This window comes from Scyliorhinus torazame, chromosome 18, assembly GCF_047496885.1.
Source record: "Scyliorhinus torazame isolate Kashiwa2021f chromosome 18, sScyTor2.1, whole genome shotgun sequence".
NCBI classification, from domain to species: Eukaryota; Metazoa; Chordata; class Chondrichthyes; order Carcharhiniformes; family Scyliorhinidae; genus Scyliorhinus; species Scyliorhinus torazame.
In genome coordinates, this window is record NC_092724.1 from 120525773 (window position 1) to 120544007 (window position 18235).

At 55.1% G+C, this 18235-nt stretch overlaps 1 protein-coding gene across 2 annotated transcripts in view; it reads left to right on the top strand.

Moving 5' to 3' along the window:
- acsf2 (acyl-CoA synthetase family member 2) overlaps positions 1–18235 on the top strand; it is a 273790-nt gene that overhangs the window by 71636 nt on the left and 183919 nt on the right. For both annotated transcript variants that reach the window (XM_072483256.1, XM_072483258.1), the window contains exon 4: positions 7184–7237. In XM_072483256.1, coding sequence (XP_072339357.1) covers positions 7184–7237 — 54 coding nt within the window. The remainder of the gene's footprint in view (positions 1–7183; positions 7238–18235) is intronic.

The window sequence follows — 18235 nt, forward strand, 5'->3', positions numbered from 1 at the left end:
ATCCAGCTGCACTGGGTGTAGACACTGTCTTAAGCTGCACTGGGTGTAGTCACTGTCTCCAGCTGCACTGGGTGTAGTCACTGTCTGCAGCTGCACTGGTCGTAGTCACTGTCTGCAGCTGCACTGGTCGTAGTCACTGTCTCCAGCTGCACTGGGCGTAGTCACTGTCTCCAGCTGCACTGGGTGTAGTCACTGTCTCCAGCTGCACTGGGTGTAGTCATTGTCTGCAGCTGCACTGGGCATAGACACTGTCTCCAGCTGCACTGGGCGTAGTCACTGTCTCCAGCTGCACTGGGCGTAGTCACTGTCTCCAGCTGCACTGGGCGTAGTCACTGTCTCCAGCTGTACTGGGTGTAGACACTGTCTTAAGCTGCACTGGGTGTAGTCACTGTCTCCAGCTGCACTGGGCGTAGTCACTGTCTCCAGCTGCACTGGCGTAGTCACTGTCTCCAGCTGCACTGGGCGTAGTCACTGTCTCCAGCTGCACTGGGCGTAGTCACTGTCTCCAGCTGCACTGGGTGTAGTCACTGTCTCCAGCTGCACTGGGTGTAGTCACTGTCTCCAGCTGCACTGGGCATAGTCACTGTCTCCAGCTGCACTGGGCATAGTCACTGTCTCCAGCTGCACTGGGCGTAGTCACTGTCTCCAGCTGCACTGGGTGTAGACACTGTCTTAAGCTGCACTGGGTGTAGTTACTGTCTGCAGCTGCACTGGGCGTAGTCACTGTCTGCAGCTGCACTGGGCGTAGTCACTGTCTCCAGCTGCACTGGGCGTTTTCACTGTCTCCAGCTGCACTGGGTGTAGTCATTGTCTCCAGCTGCACTGGGCATAGTCACTGTCTCCAGCTGCACTGGGTGTAGTCACTGTCTCCAGCTGCACTGGGCGTAGTCACTGTCTCCAGCTGCACTGGGCGTAGTCACTGTCTCCAGCTGCACTGGGTGTAGACACTGTCTTAAGCTGCACCGGGCGTAGTCACTGTCTCCAGCTGCACTGGGCATAGTCACTGTCTCCAGCTGCACTGGGCGTAGTCACTGTCTCCAGCTGCATCGGGCGTAGTCACTGTCTCCAGCTGCACTGGGCGTAGTCACTGTCTCCAGCTGCACTGGGTGTAGTCATTGTCTCCAGCTGCACTGGGTGTAGTCACTGTCTCCAGCTGCACTGGGCGTAGTCACTATCTCCAGCTGCACTGGGCGTAGACACTGTCTCCAGCTGCACTGGGTGTAGTCACTGTCTCCAGCCTCACTGGGCATAATCATCTCTCCAGCTGCACTGGGCTTAATCACTGCCTCCAACTGCACTTGGCGTAGTCGCTGTCTCCAGCCACACTGGGCGTAGTCACTGTCTGCTGCTGCACTGGGCGTCGTCACTGTCTGCAGCTGCACTGGGTGTAGTCACTGTCTCCAGCTGCAATGGGTGTAGTCACTGTCTCCAGCTGCACTGGGTGTAGTCACTGTCTCCAGCTGCACTGGGTGTAGTCACTGTCTCCAGCTGCACTGGGCGTTGTCCCTGTCTCCAGCTGCACTGGGCGTTGTCCCTGTCTCCAGCTGCACTGGACGTAGTCACTGTCTCCAGCTGCACTGAATGTAGTCACTGTCTCCAGCTGCACTGGATGTAGTCACTGTCTCCAGCTGCACTGGGCATAGTCCCTGTCTGCAGCTGCACTGGGTGTAGTCACTGTCTCCAGCTGCACTGGGTGTAGTCACTGTCTGCAGCTGCACTGGGTGTAGTCACTGTCTGCAGCTGCACTGGGTGTAGTCACTGTCTGCAGCTGCACTGGGTGTAGTCACTGTCTGCAGCTGCACTGTGTGTAGTCACTGCCTGCAGCTGCACTGGGCGTAGTCACTGTTTGCAGCTGCACTGGGCGTAGTCACTGTCTGCAGCTGCACTGGGTGTATCGCTGTCTGCAGCTGCACTGGGTGTAGTCACTGTCTGCAGCTGCACTGGGTGTAGTCACTGTGTCCAGCTGCACTGGGTGTAGTCACTGTCTGCAGCTGCACTGGGTGTAGTCACTGTCTCCATCTGCACTGGGTGTAGTCACTGTCTGCAGCTGCACCGGGTGTAGTCCCTGTCTGCAGCTGCACTGGGTGTAGTCACTGTCTTCAGCTGCACTGGGTGTAGTCACTGTCTGCAGATGCACTGGGTGTAGTCACTGTCTCCAGCTGCACTGGGTGCATCACTGTCTGCGGCCGCACTGGGTGTATCGCTGTCTGCAGCTGCACTGGGTGTAGTCACTGTCTGCGGCTGCACTGGGTGTATCGCTGTCTGCAGCTGCACTGGGTGTAGTCACTGTCTGCGGCTGCACTGGGTGTATCGCTGTCTGCAGCTGCACTGGGTGTAGTCACTGTCTGCAGCTGCACCGGGTGTAGTCACTGTCTGCAGCTGCACTGGGTGTAGTCACTGTCTGCAGCTGCACCGGGTGGAGTCACTGTCTCCAGCTGCTCTGGGTGTAGTCCCTGTCTGCAGCTGCACTGGGTGTAGTCACTGTCTGCAGCTGCACCGGGTGTAGTCACTGTCTCCAGCTGCACTGGGTGTAGTCACTGTCTGCAGCTGCACCGGGTGTAGTCACTGTCTCCAGCTGCTCTGGGTGTAGTCCCTGTCTGCAGCTGCACTGGGTGTAGTCCCTGTCTGCAGCTGCACTGGGTGTAGTCACTGTCTGCAGCTGCACTGGGTATAGTCACTGTCTCCAGCTGCACTAGGTGTATCACTGTCTGCAGCTGCACTGGGTGTATCACTGTCTGCAGCTGCACTGGGTGTAGTCACTGTCTGCAGCTGCACCGGGTGTAGTCACTGTCTGCAGCTGCACCGGGTATAGTCACTGTCTCCAGCTGCACTGGGTGTATCACTGTCTCCAGCTGCACTGGGTGTAGTCACTGTCTGCAGCTGCAGCGGGTATAGTCACTGTCTCCAGCTGCACTGGGCGTAGTCACTGTCTCCAGCTGCACTGGGCGTAGTCACTGTCTCCAGCTGCACTGGGCGTAGTCACTGTCTGCAGCTGCACTGGGCGCAGTCACTGTCTCAGTGTTTTTGTCATGTTGAGTGAGCGATGAATATTCACTACGGTGAATACCCTTGCTTTTTGAAATGGTGCCATTGGATCTTTTTCGTTCTGCCCAGGAAGCCAGAAGAGGCTTTGTTTTGATGTCTCATTCAAAGGATGGATTGTCCAACACCACAACGCTCCCTCAGTCCTGCACTGAACTGTCAACCTTGATTCCTGTGTTCAGATCTCCAAAGTGTGACTGAATCCAGAACCTTGTGACCCAGAGGCAAAAGTGTTGACTGATCCAAGGCTGACTTCCGGGGCGGGATTCTCCGACCTCCCGCCGGTTTTCGGGCGGGGGGCGGGGATCACGTCCCGGTCAGGGGCCATTGGCAGCGCCCCCCTCCCGGCAATTCTCTGGGCCCCGATGGGCCGAGCGGCTGCCCGTTTCTGGCCAGTCCTGCGGCGTGGATTAGACATGGTCCCACAAGACGGGACCTGGCAGGTATGTTGGGTGGTGCGGTCCTCGGGGATACGCGGGGGATATGACCCCGGGGGGGGCCCCACGGTGGCCTGGCCCGCGATCGGGGCCCACCGATCTGCTGGCGGGCCAGTGCCGTGGGGGCACATCTTCCTTCTGCGCTGGCCCCTGTCGGGCTTCGCCATGGCCAGCGCGGAGAAGACACCCCCTGCGCATGCGCCAGAATATGCCGGCCGGTCTGCGCATGCGTGGAACCATGGCGGCGGTTCTGTGCGTGCGCTAACTCGCGCGGTCCCTTTGCCAGCGGCTAGCTTGGCGCCCCCACTGGCGCCGGCCTAGCCCCCGGAAGTGCGGCGAATTCTGCTACTTCCAATCGGCCCGACGCCGGAGTGGTTCACGCCATTTTGTATGCCGGTGTCGGGCCATCGTGCCGATTTGGGAGAATCCCGCCTCCGGCTTTCTTCCAAGACTGTTCTGTGGCCTTCATTTCATTTCCTGATCTGCTCAAGCTCCAGCCTCCATTTGCATTTTGATACCTGCCTGGACCATCACCATGAGATTGCACGTTTACACTTTTGGAGGTTCCTTCTCCAGAATGCAGTCATTTTCTGGTGTCAGAGCCATTTCCAGACTCACCATCACTACTTGCTGTGTATTTTCTTCCTCTATGGCTTTACATTCCATTCTTCCAGTCCATGGATCTCACTTCTTGGCCAATATCCTGAACATTCAACCAATATTTACATTTGTCATGTCTTTTCCTACACTTCCCACAATGGCTACATTCCTCCATTCACTGAAGCCCAGGGTTTCAATCAATAGTTGGAGCGCGGCAAGGAGACACGTTGGACAGGATTCTCCAATCGCTGACGGTGAAATCGTGTTCGGCGATCGGCCGGAGAATCCATGGTTACGCTGGAGTCGGGGGCGGTGCTGTTTTTGCCATGCTCCGCCCCCTCAAAAACAGCTTACTCGGGGAGGACGGCGCACGCCATATGGACGGCCTCAGGACGTCACCTGAGGCCCTCCCCTGAAGCTCGCCCCCCCCCGATGGGCCGAGACCCCGATGGTGTGGGGCGCATGTCCTCACAACATTCGGGGACCTCGCGTGGCGGCTGCAGACTGTGTCTAGTGCCGCCACAGTCGGGGGGTGGGGGGTGGGATCCGTTCCGCTGGCAGAGTCGGCTTCTGCTAGGGCTGGGGGACTGGTGGGAGGTGGTCCGAGGGCAGTTACAGGGGGCCAGTTTTTGGCAGGCCGGGTCCGAACACAGCCAGCGCCATGTGCGGATGCACGGCCATGGACCCGGTCATTCTGTGGCCGTATCTGCAGGTAAAGCGGTGGGCTTTACGCTGCGAGGCTGCTAGCCCCCCATCGGGCGGAGGATCGGTGCGGGGGCGGCGCAGACTTTCTGCCTCTTAGGCCAGACAGATCCTGCCGACATAGCCGCAGGATCGGAGAATCCAGCCCATTGTCACCTGATTAATTTAGACGAATAGTGGAAGCTATGATGAGCCTTGCAATAATACTGATTCTGTGGATGGCAGGATTGTCGTATGAGGAGAGATTGGGCCTGAATTGCCTGGAATTTAGATGAATAAGATTGCATCTCATTGAAATGTATACAGTTCTGACCGGGATGGAGAGACAGGATGCAGGGATGATGTTTCCTTTGGTTGGAGAGTGTAGGACACAGGGTCACAGTCTCAGGATACAGGGTAGGCCATTTAGAACTGAGATGAGGAGAAATTTCTTCACTCACAGGATGGTGAGCCTGTGGAATTCTCGACCACTCCAGGCTCTGGAAGTCAAATCACTGAGTTTATTTAAGAAGGAAATCGATTTCTCGACTCTAAAAGGTGTCGAGGGGAATGCGGAGATCACTGGAGTATGATCTTGAGATAGAGGAGCAACTATGATCATATTAAAGGGCAGAGCAGGCTCGAAGGGTTGGATGGCCCTACTCCTACTCCTGTTTTCTATGTTTCTATAATATTGGAGGAATCTCCTTATGTGGCAAGAATTTAACCAATCTCTGTTTTAATGGTGTTATCAATGTGGTTATAGCTAGAACAGGTTTAAAAATCCAATTAATAAGAATTCGGAGACCCCTAACTATTCTTTTGGTTAAAATCTTGGGTCTTATTTCCCACCTTTAGGTTAAGGAGTATTTTTCCCTTCCGCGATTGCGATGCCTTCCTCCACTTCCGTTTGCTTACCCACTTCCCAGAGATTGTTCCCTTGGCAGCAAACACCTGCCATCTGAAATCCTGCTGCCGCCTGCCAGCCAGTTGTGACTTCTTGCTGGGATCATGTGGGAGAGTCACAGGAAGCACACTGAGAAGGCCAAGGAGTTGAATCTCCCAGGCCCAGGCTGCCAGGGAGGCTGGACCCTCCTGTAACCTGCATCCTCCCTGGTCCTCCTAATCCACAGCCTGAGTTGAAATTGTGGCTTTTGTTCCTATCATGTTTGATGCCTGATAGTGAGTTCAGTGACAACGTTCCCTGATTTCTGTTGTCAATGAATAAAAATAAGTTGTATTTTATCTTAAAGTCTATCGGACGGGATTCGCCAATCCCGCAGCCGAGTGCCCACGTTGTCGTAAACGCCGCCGCATTTTACGACGTTGTGAACAGGCCGCTCCCACGACTAATTCTGGCCACTCTGGGGGGCCAGCACGGCGCTGGAGCGGTTTGCACTGCTCCAGCTGCAGATCCCGGCGCGAACTGTGCGCCACGGGATCCGCACATGCGCAGTTGTGCCGGCGCCAACACGCGCATACACAGTGGCCTCCTTCAACGCGCCAGCCCCGCGCAACATGGCGCAGGACTACTGGGGCGGAAAGGAGGCCCCCAGCCACAGAGGCTGGCCCGTCGATCGATGGGCCCCGATCGCGGGCCAGGCCACCTCGGAGACCCCCCCCCCCACCCCCAAAGGCTGCCACCTGACCCTTACACACCGAGGTCCCGCCGGCCCAGAGCAGGTTAGAACAGCGCCGGCGGGACTCGGCTCTCTTCTTACGGCCGCTCGGCCCATTCGGGCCGGAGAATGGGTGGGCCGGCCGCACAGAGCGGCCCGCGACCGGCGCCGCACCAACCACGCCGGCACCGATTCCCCGCTCTGCGGGGCGGCGTGGCGCGATTCGCACGGCCCGCCGGCGATTCTCCGACCTGGCGCGGGGTCTGAGAATCCCGCCCAGCAAGTTTGAAAGTTGCCAGATCAAATGGTGGAGAATTGATTTTTAAACTCTCATTGCAACAATTGATGAACAGCCAAGTTGACCAAATAACGTTTTCTACCCAATCATACCCTGTAAATTCTTTCTTAAATCCTTACAATGCAGAAGGAGACCAGTCTGCCCATTGAATCTGCACCGACCCTCCGAAAGAGCACTCTACTTAGGCCCACTTTCCCGTAGCCTCTTGCATTGACCATGTCCAATCCACCTAACCTGAACATCTTTGGAACGTGGGAGAAACTGCCGGCACCCGGAGGCAACCCACACAGACATGGGGAGAAGGTGCAAACTCCACACCGTCACCCAAGGCTGGAATCAAACACGGACCCCTGAAGCTGTGAGGCAACAGTGCTAGCCGCTGTGCCGCCCCATGAATGATATCAACGTTCTGAGGTTGCTTAGCACTGTACGTTTAACATACAATAAATAGAATCCATTAAATCCTGCTTCTTCTCAACTCTTAATCTTCACTCCTTTTGTTCCAGGCTACCATTAATCCAGCCTATCAGGCTCGAGAGGTGGAGACTGTCCTGAGGAAGGTAAACAGGTCTTAATTGTCTGCTGAATATACTTTCACAGGGTGGTAATGTACTTATCCATCTGTTCTGGTATCTTAGTGCGCTGAATACACCTCACTACCTGGGTGTTTGCGCCAAAACTGATCAAACAACAGCTTGACACGGCCATACTCACCAAATCATATCTCACAGCCTATGACCAAACCTCCTCCATCATCCATTTCCAATCCCACCAGGAGTACACACTTACCAGGGATAACAGCACAGTACCTTACAGTGGGGTGAGAGCAGAGTCCTCAAGTTTGACTCCAGACCCCATGAAGTCTCACGGCAACAGGTCATGGATAGGCAAGGAAATTTCCTGCTGATTACCACCTACCGCTCTCCCTCAGCTGACGAATCAGTGTTCCTTCATGTTAAGCACCATTTGGAAGAAGCACTGACATTAACAAAGGCACAATATTCACTCGAAATGACGTATTTCAAAACCCAAGAGTAACCTGGTAGCTCACCCACTGACTGAGGTGAGAAGGTTCTGAAGGACAAATCTACCAGACTAGGCCTAAGGCTTGTGGTGAGGGAACCAAGAAGAGGGAAAGTCCTACTTGACCTTGTCCTCACCAAACTACTTGATCAGTCCATGACAATATTGCCATATAGCCCTTACGGAGGCAAGGTCCTGTCTTTATACTGAGGACACAGTGTTATGTGGCACTGCAGCCATGCAAAGTGGAATAGCCTGATCCTACCTCTCACTTTACCATGACCATCAAGCCAAGAGAGCGACTGTGGTTCAATGAGGATTGATGGAGAGCACACTCCAGACTTGCGCCTCGCGGATGGTGGACAGTTTTGGGAATTCCTCGTCTTTGACCTTTGGTAGCCACAGTATTTTTGTGGGTAGTCCAGTTCAGTTTCCGATCACTGGTAACCCCCAGGAAGTTGAGAGTGGAGAATTCAGTGATGGTAAAGTAAATGAGATGTCAAGGATTGTGGTGGAGACAATTACTGTGACCGGGGTTGTGGTGGATTCGGTGATTGTGGCTGGGGTTGGAGTTGATACGGTGACTGTGGTCAAGGTTGTGGTGGGTTTGGTGACTGTGGTCAGGGTTGTAGGGGGTTTGGTGACTGTGGTCAGTGATGTGGTTGATACGGTGACTGTGGTCAAGGCTGTGCTGGATACGGTGACTGGGGTTTTGCTGGATACGGTAACTGTGGTCAGGCTGTGCTGGATACGGTGACTGGGGTTGTGGTCGATACGGTGACTATGGTCGGGGTTGAGGTGGGTTTGGTGACTGTGGCCAGGGTTGTGGTCGATATGGTGACTGATCAAGACTGTGCTGGATCCCCATGTCTGCGTGGGTTTCACCCCCACAACCCAAGGATGTGCAGGTTAGGTGGATTGGCCATGCAAAATTGCACTTTAATTGGGGAAAAAAATAATTGTGTACTCTAAATTTAAAAAACACATGCTGGATACGTTGACTGTGGTCAGGGCTTTGGTGGGTTTGGTGACTGTGGTCGGGATTGTGGTGGAAACGGTGACTCTGGTCAAGATTGTGGTGGATACTGTGACTGCGGCCCGCGTTGTGATGGATATGGTGACAGGTCTGGGTTGTGGTCGATACGGTGACTGTGGTCGGGGTTGTGATGGATACGGTGACTGTGGTCTGGGTTGAGGTGGATACGGTGACTGTGGTCCGCGTTGTGATGGATACGGTGACTGTGGTCTGGGTTGAGGTGGATACGGTGACTGTGGTCTGGGTTGTGGTGGATACGGTGAATGTGGTCAGAGTTGTGATGGATACGGTGACTGTGGTCTGGGTTGAGGTGGATACGGTGACTGTGGTCCGCGTTGTGATGGATACGGTGACTGTGGTCTGGGTTGAGGTGGATACGGTGACTGTGGTCTGGGTTGTGATGGATACGGTGACTATGGTCAGGGTTGTAATGGATACGGTGACTGTGGTCTGGGTTGAGGTGGATACGGTGACTGTGGTCTGGGTTGTGATAGATACGGTGACTGTGGTCTGGGTTGAGGTGGATACGGTGACTGTGGTCCGCGTTGTGATGGATACAAAGACTGTGGTCTGGGTTGAGGTGGATACGGTGACTGTGGTCTGGGTTGTGATGGATACGGTGACTGTGGTCAGGGTTGTGGTGGATACAGTGACTGTGGTCTGGGTTGTGGTGGATACGGTGACTGTGGTCTGGGTTGAGGTAGATACGGTGACTGTGGTCTGGGTTGAGGTGGATACGGTAACTGTGGTCTGGGTTGTGGTGGATACGGTGACTGTGGTCAGGGTTGTGGTGGATACGGTGACTGTGGTCAGGGTTGTGATGGATACGGTGACTGTGGTCAGGGTTGTGGTGGATATGGTGACTGTGGTCTGGGTTGTGGTGGATACGGTGACTGTGGTCTGGGTTGTGGTGGATACGGTGACTGTGGTCAGGGTTGTGGTGGATACGGTGACTGTGGTCTGGGCTGAGGTGGATACGGTGACTGTGGTCTGGGTTGAGGTGGATACGGTGACTGTGGTCAGAGTTGTGGTGGATACGGTGACTGTGGTCTGCGTTGTGGTGGATATAAAGACTGTGGTCTGGGTTGTGATGGATACAAAGACTGTGGTCTGGGTTGTGGTGGATACGGTGACCGTGGTCTGGGTTGTGGTGGATACGGTGACTGTGGTCTGGGTTGTGGTGGATACAAAGACTGTGGTCTGGGTTGTGGTGGATACGGTGACCGTGGTCTGGGTTGAGGTGGACACGGTGACTGTGGTCTGGGTTGTGGTGGACACGGTGACTGTGGTCTGGGTTGTGGTGGATACAAAGACTGTGGTCAGGGTTGTGGTGGACACGGTGACGGTGGTCTGGGTTGAGGTGGATACGGTGACTGTGGTCAGGGTTGTGGTGGATACGGTGACTGTGGTCTGGGTTGAGGTGGATACGGTGACTGTGGTCAGGGTTGTGGTGGACACGGTGACTGTGGTCAGAGTTGTGGTGGAGATGGTGACTGTGGTCTGGGTTGTGGTGGATACGGTGACTGTGGTCTGGGTTGAGGTGGATACGGAGACTGTGGTCTGGGTTGAGGTGGATACGGTGACTGTGGTCAGGGTTGTGGTGGATACGGTGACTGTGGTCAGGGTTGTGATGGATGCGGTGACTGTGGTCAGGGTTGTGGTGGATATGGTGACTGTGGTCAGGGTTGTGGTGGATACGGTGACTGTGGTCTGGGTTGAGGTGGATACGGTGACTGTGGTCTGGGTTGAGGTGGATACGGTGACTGTGGTCTGGGTTGTGGTGGATACGGTGACTGTGGTCTGGGTTGAGGTGGATACGGTGATTGTGGTCTGGGTTGTGGTGGATACGGTGACTGTGGTCTGGGTTGTGGTGGATACGGTGACTGTGGTCAGAGTTGTGGTGGATACGGTGACTGTGGTCAGGGTTGTGATGGATGCGGTGACTGTGGTCAGGGTTGTGGTGGATATGGTGACTGTGGTCTGGGTTGTGGTGGATACGGTGACTGTGGTCTGGGTTGTGGTGGATATGGTGACTGTGGTCTGTGTTGTGGTGGATGCGGTGACTGTGGTCTGGGTTGTGGTGGATACGGGTGACTGTGGTCTGGGTTGAGGTGGATACGGTGACTGTGGTCTGGGTTGAGGTGGATACGGTGACTGGTCTGGTTTGAGGTGGAAATGGGTGACTGTGGTCTGGGTTGTGGTGGATACGGTGACTGTGGTCTGGGTTGTGATGGATGCGGTGACTGTGGTCTGGGTTGAGGTGGATACGGTGACTGTGGTCTGGGTTGTGGTGGATACGGTGACTGTGGTCTGGGTTGTGGTCGATACGGTGACTGTGGTCTGGGTTGTGATGGATACGGTGACTGTGTTCTGGGTTGTGGTCGATACGGTGACTGTGGTCCGCGTTGTGATGGATACGGTGACTGTGGTCAGGGTTGTGGTGGATATGGTGACTGGTCTGGGTTGTGGTGGATATGGTGACTGGTCTGGGTTGTGGTGGATACGGTGACTGTGGCCAGGGTTGTGGTGGATACGGTGACTGTGGTCTGGGTTGTGGTGGATATGGTGACTGCTCTGGGTTGTGGTGGATACGGTGACTGTGGTCAGAGTTGTGGTGGATACTGTGACTGTGGTCTGGGTTGTGGTGGATACGGTGACTGTGGTCAGGGTTGTGGTGGATACGGTGACTGTGGTCTGGGTTGTGGTGGATACGGTGACTGTGGTCTGGGTTGTGATGGATGCGGTGACTGTGGTCTGGGTTGTGGTGGATACGGTGACTGTGGTCAGGGTTGTGATGGATGCGGTGACTGTGGTCCGCGTTGTGATGGATATAGTGACTGGTCTGGGTTGTGGTGGATACGGTGACTGTGGTCTGGGTTGTGGTGGAGACAGTGACTGTGGTCAGGGTTGTGGTGGATATGGTGACTGTGGTCTGGGTTGATGTGGATACGGTGACTGTGGTCTGGGTTGTGGTGGAAATGGTGACTGTGGTCTGGGTTGAGGTGGATACGGTGACTGTGGTCTGGGTTGAGGTGGATACGGTGACTGTGGTCTGGGTTGAGGTGGATACGGTGACTGTGGTCTGGGTTGAGGTGGAGACAGTGACTGTGGTCAGGGTTGTGGTGGATACGGTGACTGTGGTCAGGGTTGTGGTGGATACGGTGACTGTGGTCTGGGTTGTGGTGGATACGGTGACTGTGGTCTGGGTTGTGCTGGATACGGTGACTGTGGTCTGGGTTGTGGTGGATATGGTGACTGTGGTCTGGGTTGTGGTGGATACGGTGACTGTGGTCTGGGTTGAGGCGGATACGGTGACTGTGGTCTGGGTTGTGGTGGATACAAAGACTGTGGTCTGGGTTGTGGTGGATACGGTGACTGTGGTCTGGGTTGAGGTGGATACGGTGACTGTGGCCAGGGTTGTGGTGGATACGGTGACTGTGGTCTGGGTTGTGCTGGATACGGTGACTGTGGTCAGGGTTGTGGTGGATACGGTGACTGTGGTCTGGGTTGAGGTGGATACGGTGACTGTGGTCTGGGTTGAGGTGGATACGGTGACTGTGGTCAGGGTTGTGGTGGATACGGTGACTGTGGTCTGGGTTGTGGTGGATACGGTGACTATGGTCTGGGTTGTGGTGGAGACGGTGACTGTGGTCTGGGTTGAGGTGGATACGGTGACTGTGGTCTGGGTTGTGGTGGATACGGTGACTGTGGTCTGGGTTGTGGTTGATACGGGTGACTGGTCTGGGTTGAGGTGGATACGGTGACTGTGGTCAGAGTTGTGGTGGATACGGTGACTGTGGTCCGCGTTGTGATGGATACAAAGACTGTGGTCTGGGTTGAGGTGGATACGGTGACTGTGGTCTAGGTTGAGGTGGATACGGTGACTGTGGTCAGGGTTGTGCTGGATACGGTGACTGTGGTCAGGGTTGTGATGGATGCGGTGACTGCGGCCCGCGTTGTGATGGATATAGTGACTGTGGTCTGGGTTGTGGTGGATACGGTGACTGTGGTCTGGGTTGAGGTGGATACGGTGACTGTGGTCTTGGTTGAGGTGGATACGGTGACTGTGGTCTGGGTTGAGGTGGATACGGTGACTGTGGTCAGGGTTGTGCTGGATACGGTGACTGTGGTCTGGGTTATGGTGGATACGGTGACTGTGGTCAGAGTTGTGGTGGATACGATGACTGTGGTCTGGGTTGAGGTGGATACGGTGACTGTGGTCAGAGTTGTGGTGGATACGGTGACTGTGGTCCGCGTTGTGATGGATACAAAGACTGTGGTCTGGGTTGAGGTGGATACGGTGACTGTGGTCTGGGTTGAGGTGGATACGGTGACTGTGGTCAGGGTTGTGCTGGATACGGTGACTGTGGTCAGGGTTGTGATGGATGCGGTGACTGCGGCCCGCGTTGTGATGGATATAGTGACTGTGGTCTGGGTTGTGGTGGATACGGTGACTGTGGTCTGGGTTGAGGTGGATACGGTGACTGTGGTCTGGGTTGAGGTGGATACGGTGACTGTGGTCTGGGTTGAGGTGGATACGGTGACTGTGGTCAGAGTTGTGGTGGATACGGTGACTGTGGTCTGGGTTGTGCTGGATACGGTGACTGTGGTCTGGGTTATGGTGGATACGGTGACTGTGGTCAGAGTTGTGGTGGATACGATGACTGTGGTCTGGGTTGCGGTGGATACGGTGACTGTGGTCAGAGTTGTGGTGGATACGGTGACTTTGGTCAGCGTTGTGGTGGATTCGGTGACTGTGGTCTAGGTTGAGGTGGACACGGTGACTGTGGTCTGGGTTGTGGTGGATACAAAGACTGTGGTCTGGGTTGAGGTGGATACGGTGACTGTGGTCTGGGTTGAGGTGGATACGGTGACTGTGGTCTGGGTTGTGGTGGATACGGTGACTGTGGTCTGGGTTGAGGTGGATACGGTGATTGTGGTCTGGGTTGTGGTGGATACGGTGACTGTGGTCTGGGTTGTGGTGGATACGGTGACTGTGGTCAGAGTTGTGGTGGATACGGTGACTGTGGTCTGGGTTGTGCTGGATACGGTGACTGTGGTCTGGGTTATGGTGGATACGGTGACTGTGGTCAGAGTTGTGGTGGATACGATGACTGTGGTCTGGGTTGAGGTGGATACGGTGACTGTGGTCAGAGTTGTGGTGGATACGGTGACTTTGGTCAGCGTTGTGGTGGATACGGTGACTGTGGTCTAGGTTGAGGTGGACACGGTGACTGTGGTCTGGGTTGTGGTGGATACAAAGACTGTGGTCTGGGTTGAGGTGGATACGGTGACTGTGGTCTGGGTTGAGGTGGATACGGTGACTGTGGTCTGGGTTGTGGTGGATACGGTGACTGTGGTCTGGGTTGAGGTGGATACGGTGATTGTGGTCTGGGTTGTGGTGGATACGGTGACTGTGGTCTGGGTTGTGGTGGATACGGTGACTGGTCAGAGTTGTGGTGGATACGGTGACTGTGGTCAGGGTTGTGATGGATGCGGTGACTGTGGTCAGGGTTGTGGTGGATATGGTGACTGTGGTCTGGGTTGTGGTGGATACGGTGACTGTGGTCTGGGTTGTGGTGGATATGGTGACTGTGGTCTGTGTTGTGGTGGATGCGGTGACTGTGGTCTGGGTTGTGGTGGATACGGGTGACTGTGGTCTGGGTTGAGGTGGATACGGTGACTGTGGTCTGGGTTGAGGTGGATACGGTGACTGGTCTGGTTTGAGGTGGAAATGGGTGACTGTGGTCTGGGTTGTGGTGGATACGGTGACTGTGGTCTGGGTTGTGATGGATGCGGTGACTGTGGTCTGGGTTGAGGTGGATACGGTGACTGTGGTCTGGGTTGTGGTGGATACGGTGACTGTGGTCTGGGTTGTGGTCGATACGGTGACTGTGGTCTGGGTTGTGGTGGATACGGTGACTGTGGTCTGGGTTGTGGTCGATACGGTGACTGTGGTCCGCGTTGTGTTGGATACGGTGACTGTGGTCAGGGTTGTGGTGGATATGGTGACTGGTCTGGGTTGTGGTGGATATGGTGACTGGACTGGGTTGTGGTGGATACGGTGACTGTGGCCAGGGTTGTGGTGGATACGGTGACTGTGGTCTGGGTTGTGGTGGATATGGTGACTGCTCTGGGTTGTGGTGGATACGGTGACTGTGGTCAGGGTTGTGGTGGATACGGTGACTGTGGTCTGGGTTGTGGTGGATACGGTGACTGTGGTCAGGGTTGTGGTGGATACGGTGACTGTGGTCTGGGTTGTGGTGGATACGGTGACTGTGGTCTGGGTTGTGATGGATGCGGTGACTGTGGTCTGGGTTGTGGTGGATACGGTGACTGTGGTCAGGGTTGTGATGGATGCGGTGACTGTGGTCCGCGTTGTGATGGATATAGTGACTGGTCTGGGTTGTGGTGGATACGGTGACTGTGGTCTGGGTTGTGGTGGAGACAGTGACTGTGGTCAGGGTTGTGGTGGATATGGTGACTGTGGTCTGGGTTGATGTGGATACGGTGACTGTGGTCTGGGTTGTGGTGGATATGGTGACTGTGGTCTGGGTTGAGGTGGATACGGTGACTGTGGTCTGGGTTGAGGTGGAGACAGTGACTGTGGTCAGGGTTGTGGTGGATACGGTGACTGTGTTCAGGGTTGTGGTGGATACGGTGACTGTGGTCTGGGTTGTGGTGGATACGGTGACTGTGGTCTGGGTTGTGCTGGATACGGTGACTGTGGTCTGGGTTGTGGTGGATATGGTGACTGTGGTCTGGGTTGTGGTGGATACGGTGACTGTGGTCTGGGTTGAGGCGGATACGGTGACTGTGGTCTGGGTTGTGGTGGATACAAAGACTGTGGTCTGGGTTGTGGTGGATACGGTGACTGTGGTCTGGGTTGAGGTGGATACGGTGACTGTGGCCAGGGTTGTGGTGGATACGGTGACTGTGGTCTGGGTTGTGCTGGATACGGTGACTGTGGTCTGGGTTGTGGTGGATACGGTGACTATGGTCTGGGTTGTGGTGGAGACGGTGACTGTGGTCTGGGTTGAGGTGGATACGGTGACTGTGGTCTGGGTTGTGGTGGATACGGTGACTGTGGTCTGGGTTGTGGTTGATACGGGTGACTGGTCTGGGTTGAGGTGGATACGGTGACTGTGGTCAGAGTTGTGGTGGATACGGTGACTGTGGTCCGCGTTGTGATGGATACAAAGACTGTGGTCTGGGTTGAGGTGGATACGGTGACTGTGGTCTAGGTTGAGGTGGATACGGTGACTGTGGTCAGGGTTGTGCTGGATACGGTGACTGTGGTCAGGGTTGTGATGGATGCGGTGACTGCGGCCCGCGTTGTGATGGATATAGTGACTGTGGTCTGGGTTGTGGTGGATACGGTGACTGTGGTCTGGGTTGAGGTGGATACGGTGACTGTGGTCTTGGTTGAGGTGGATACGGTGACTGTGGTCTGGGTTGAGGTGGATACGGTGACTGTGGTCTGGGTTGTGCTGGATACGGTGACTGTGGTCTGGGTTATGGTGGATACGGTGACTGTGGTCAGAGTTGTGGTGGATACGATGACTGTGGTCTGGGTTGAGGTGGATACGGTGACTGTGGTCAGAGTTGTGGTGGATACGGTGACTGTGGTCCGCGTTGTGATGGATACAAAGACTGTGGTCTGGGTTGAGGTGGATACGGTGACTGTGGTCTGGGTTGAGGTGGATACGGTGACTGTGGTCAGGGTTGTGCTGGATACGGTGACTGTGGTCAGGGTTGTGATGGATGCGGTGACTGCGGCCCGCGTTGTGATGGATATAGTGACTGTGGTCTGGGTTGTGGTGGATACGGTGACTGTGGTCTGGGTTGAGGTGGATACGGTGACTGTGGTCTGGGTTGAGGTGGATACGGTGACTGTGGTCTGGGTTGAGGTGGATACGGTGACTGTGGTCAGAGTTGTGGTGGATACGGTGACTGTGGTCTGGGTTGTGCTGGATACGGTGACTGTGGTCTGGGTTATGGTGGATACGGTGACTGTGGTCAGAGTTGTGGTGGATACGATGACTGTGGTCTGGGTTGAGGTGGATACGGTGACTGTGGTCAGAGTTGTGGTGGATACGGTGACTTTGGTCAGCGTTGTGGTGGATACGGTGACTGTGGTCTAGGTTGAGGTGGACACGGTGACTGTGGTCTGGGTTGTGGTGGATACAAAGACTGTGGTCTGGGTTGAGGTGGACACGGTGACTGTTGTCTGGGTTGTGGTGGATACGGTGTCTGTGGTCTGGGTTGTGGTGGAGACAGTGACTGTGGTCTGGGTTGTGGTGGATACGGTGACTGTGGTCTGGGTTGTGATGGATACGGTGACTGTGGTCTGGGTTGTGGTGGATACGGTGACTGTGGTCTGGGTTGTGGTGGAAACGGTGACTGTGGTCTGGGTTGTGGTGGAAATGGTGACTGTGGTCTGGGTTGTGGTGGATACGGTGACTGTGGTCTGGGTTGTGGTGGAGACAGTGACTGTGGTCTGGGTTGTGGTGGATACCGTGAGTGGTCTGGGTTGTGGTGGAGATGGTGACTGTGATCTGGGTTGTGGTGGATACGGTGACTGTGTTCAGGGTTGTGATGGAGATGGTGACTGGTCAGGATTCTGGTGGATATGGTGACTCTGCAAGTGATTGTGCTTTATATGGTGGCTGTGGTCGGGATTGTGGTTGATATGGTGGCTGTGGTAGGGATTGTGGTTGATATGGTGGCTGTGGTCTGGATTGTGGTTGGTTTGGTTACTGTGGAAGTGGCTGTGGAGAGATTTTAGACTGTTGTTGGGGTTGTGGTTGGTTTGGTGACTGTGTTCGGCGTTGTGGTGGGGTTGCTGATATGGCCGGGTTTGTTGTGGATATAGTTACTGTGGTCAGGCTGTGTTGAAGGTGAATGTGTGTTTGGTGTTGCGGTGGGTGTGGTGACTGTGTTCGGGGTTGTGGTGGACTTGGTGACTGTATTTGATGTTGTGGTTGATTGGGTGACTGAGGTCAGAGTTGTGGTGGAGACGGTGACTGTGTGTTTGGTGTTGTGGTAGGTTTGGTGACTGTGGTTGTGGCGGGTGCGGTGACTGTGGTCAGGGTTGTGGTGGATACGGCGACTGTGGTCTGGGTTGTGGTGGATACAAAGACTGTGGTCTGGGTTGTCGTGGTTACGGTGACTGTGGTCTGGGTTGTGGTGAATACAAAGACTGTCGTCTGGGTTGTGGTGGATACAAAGACTGTGGTCTGAGTTGTAGTGGATACGGTGACTGTGGTCTGGGTTGTGGTGGATACAAAGACTGTGGTCTGGATTGTGCTGGATACGGCGACTGTGGTCTGGGTTGTGGTGGATTTGGTGACTGAGGTTGGAGTTGTGGTGGAGGTGGTGACTGCCTTTGGTGTTGCAGTTTGTTTGGTGACTGTGTTTGGTGTTGTGGTGGGCGTGGTGACTGGTGTCGAGATTGTGGTGGAGACGATGACTGTGTGTTGGTGTTGTGGTTGGTTTG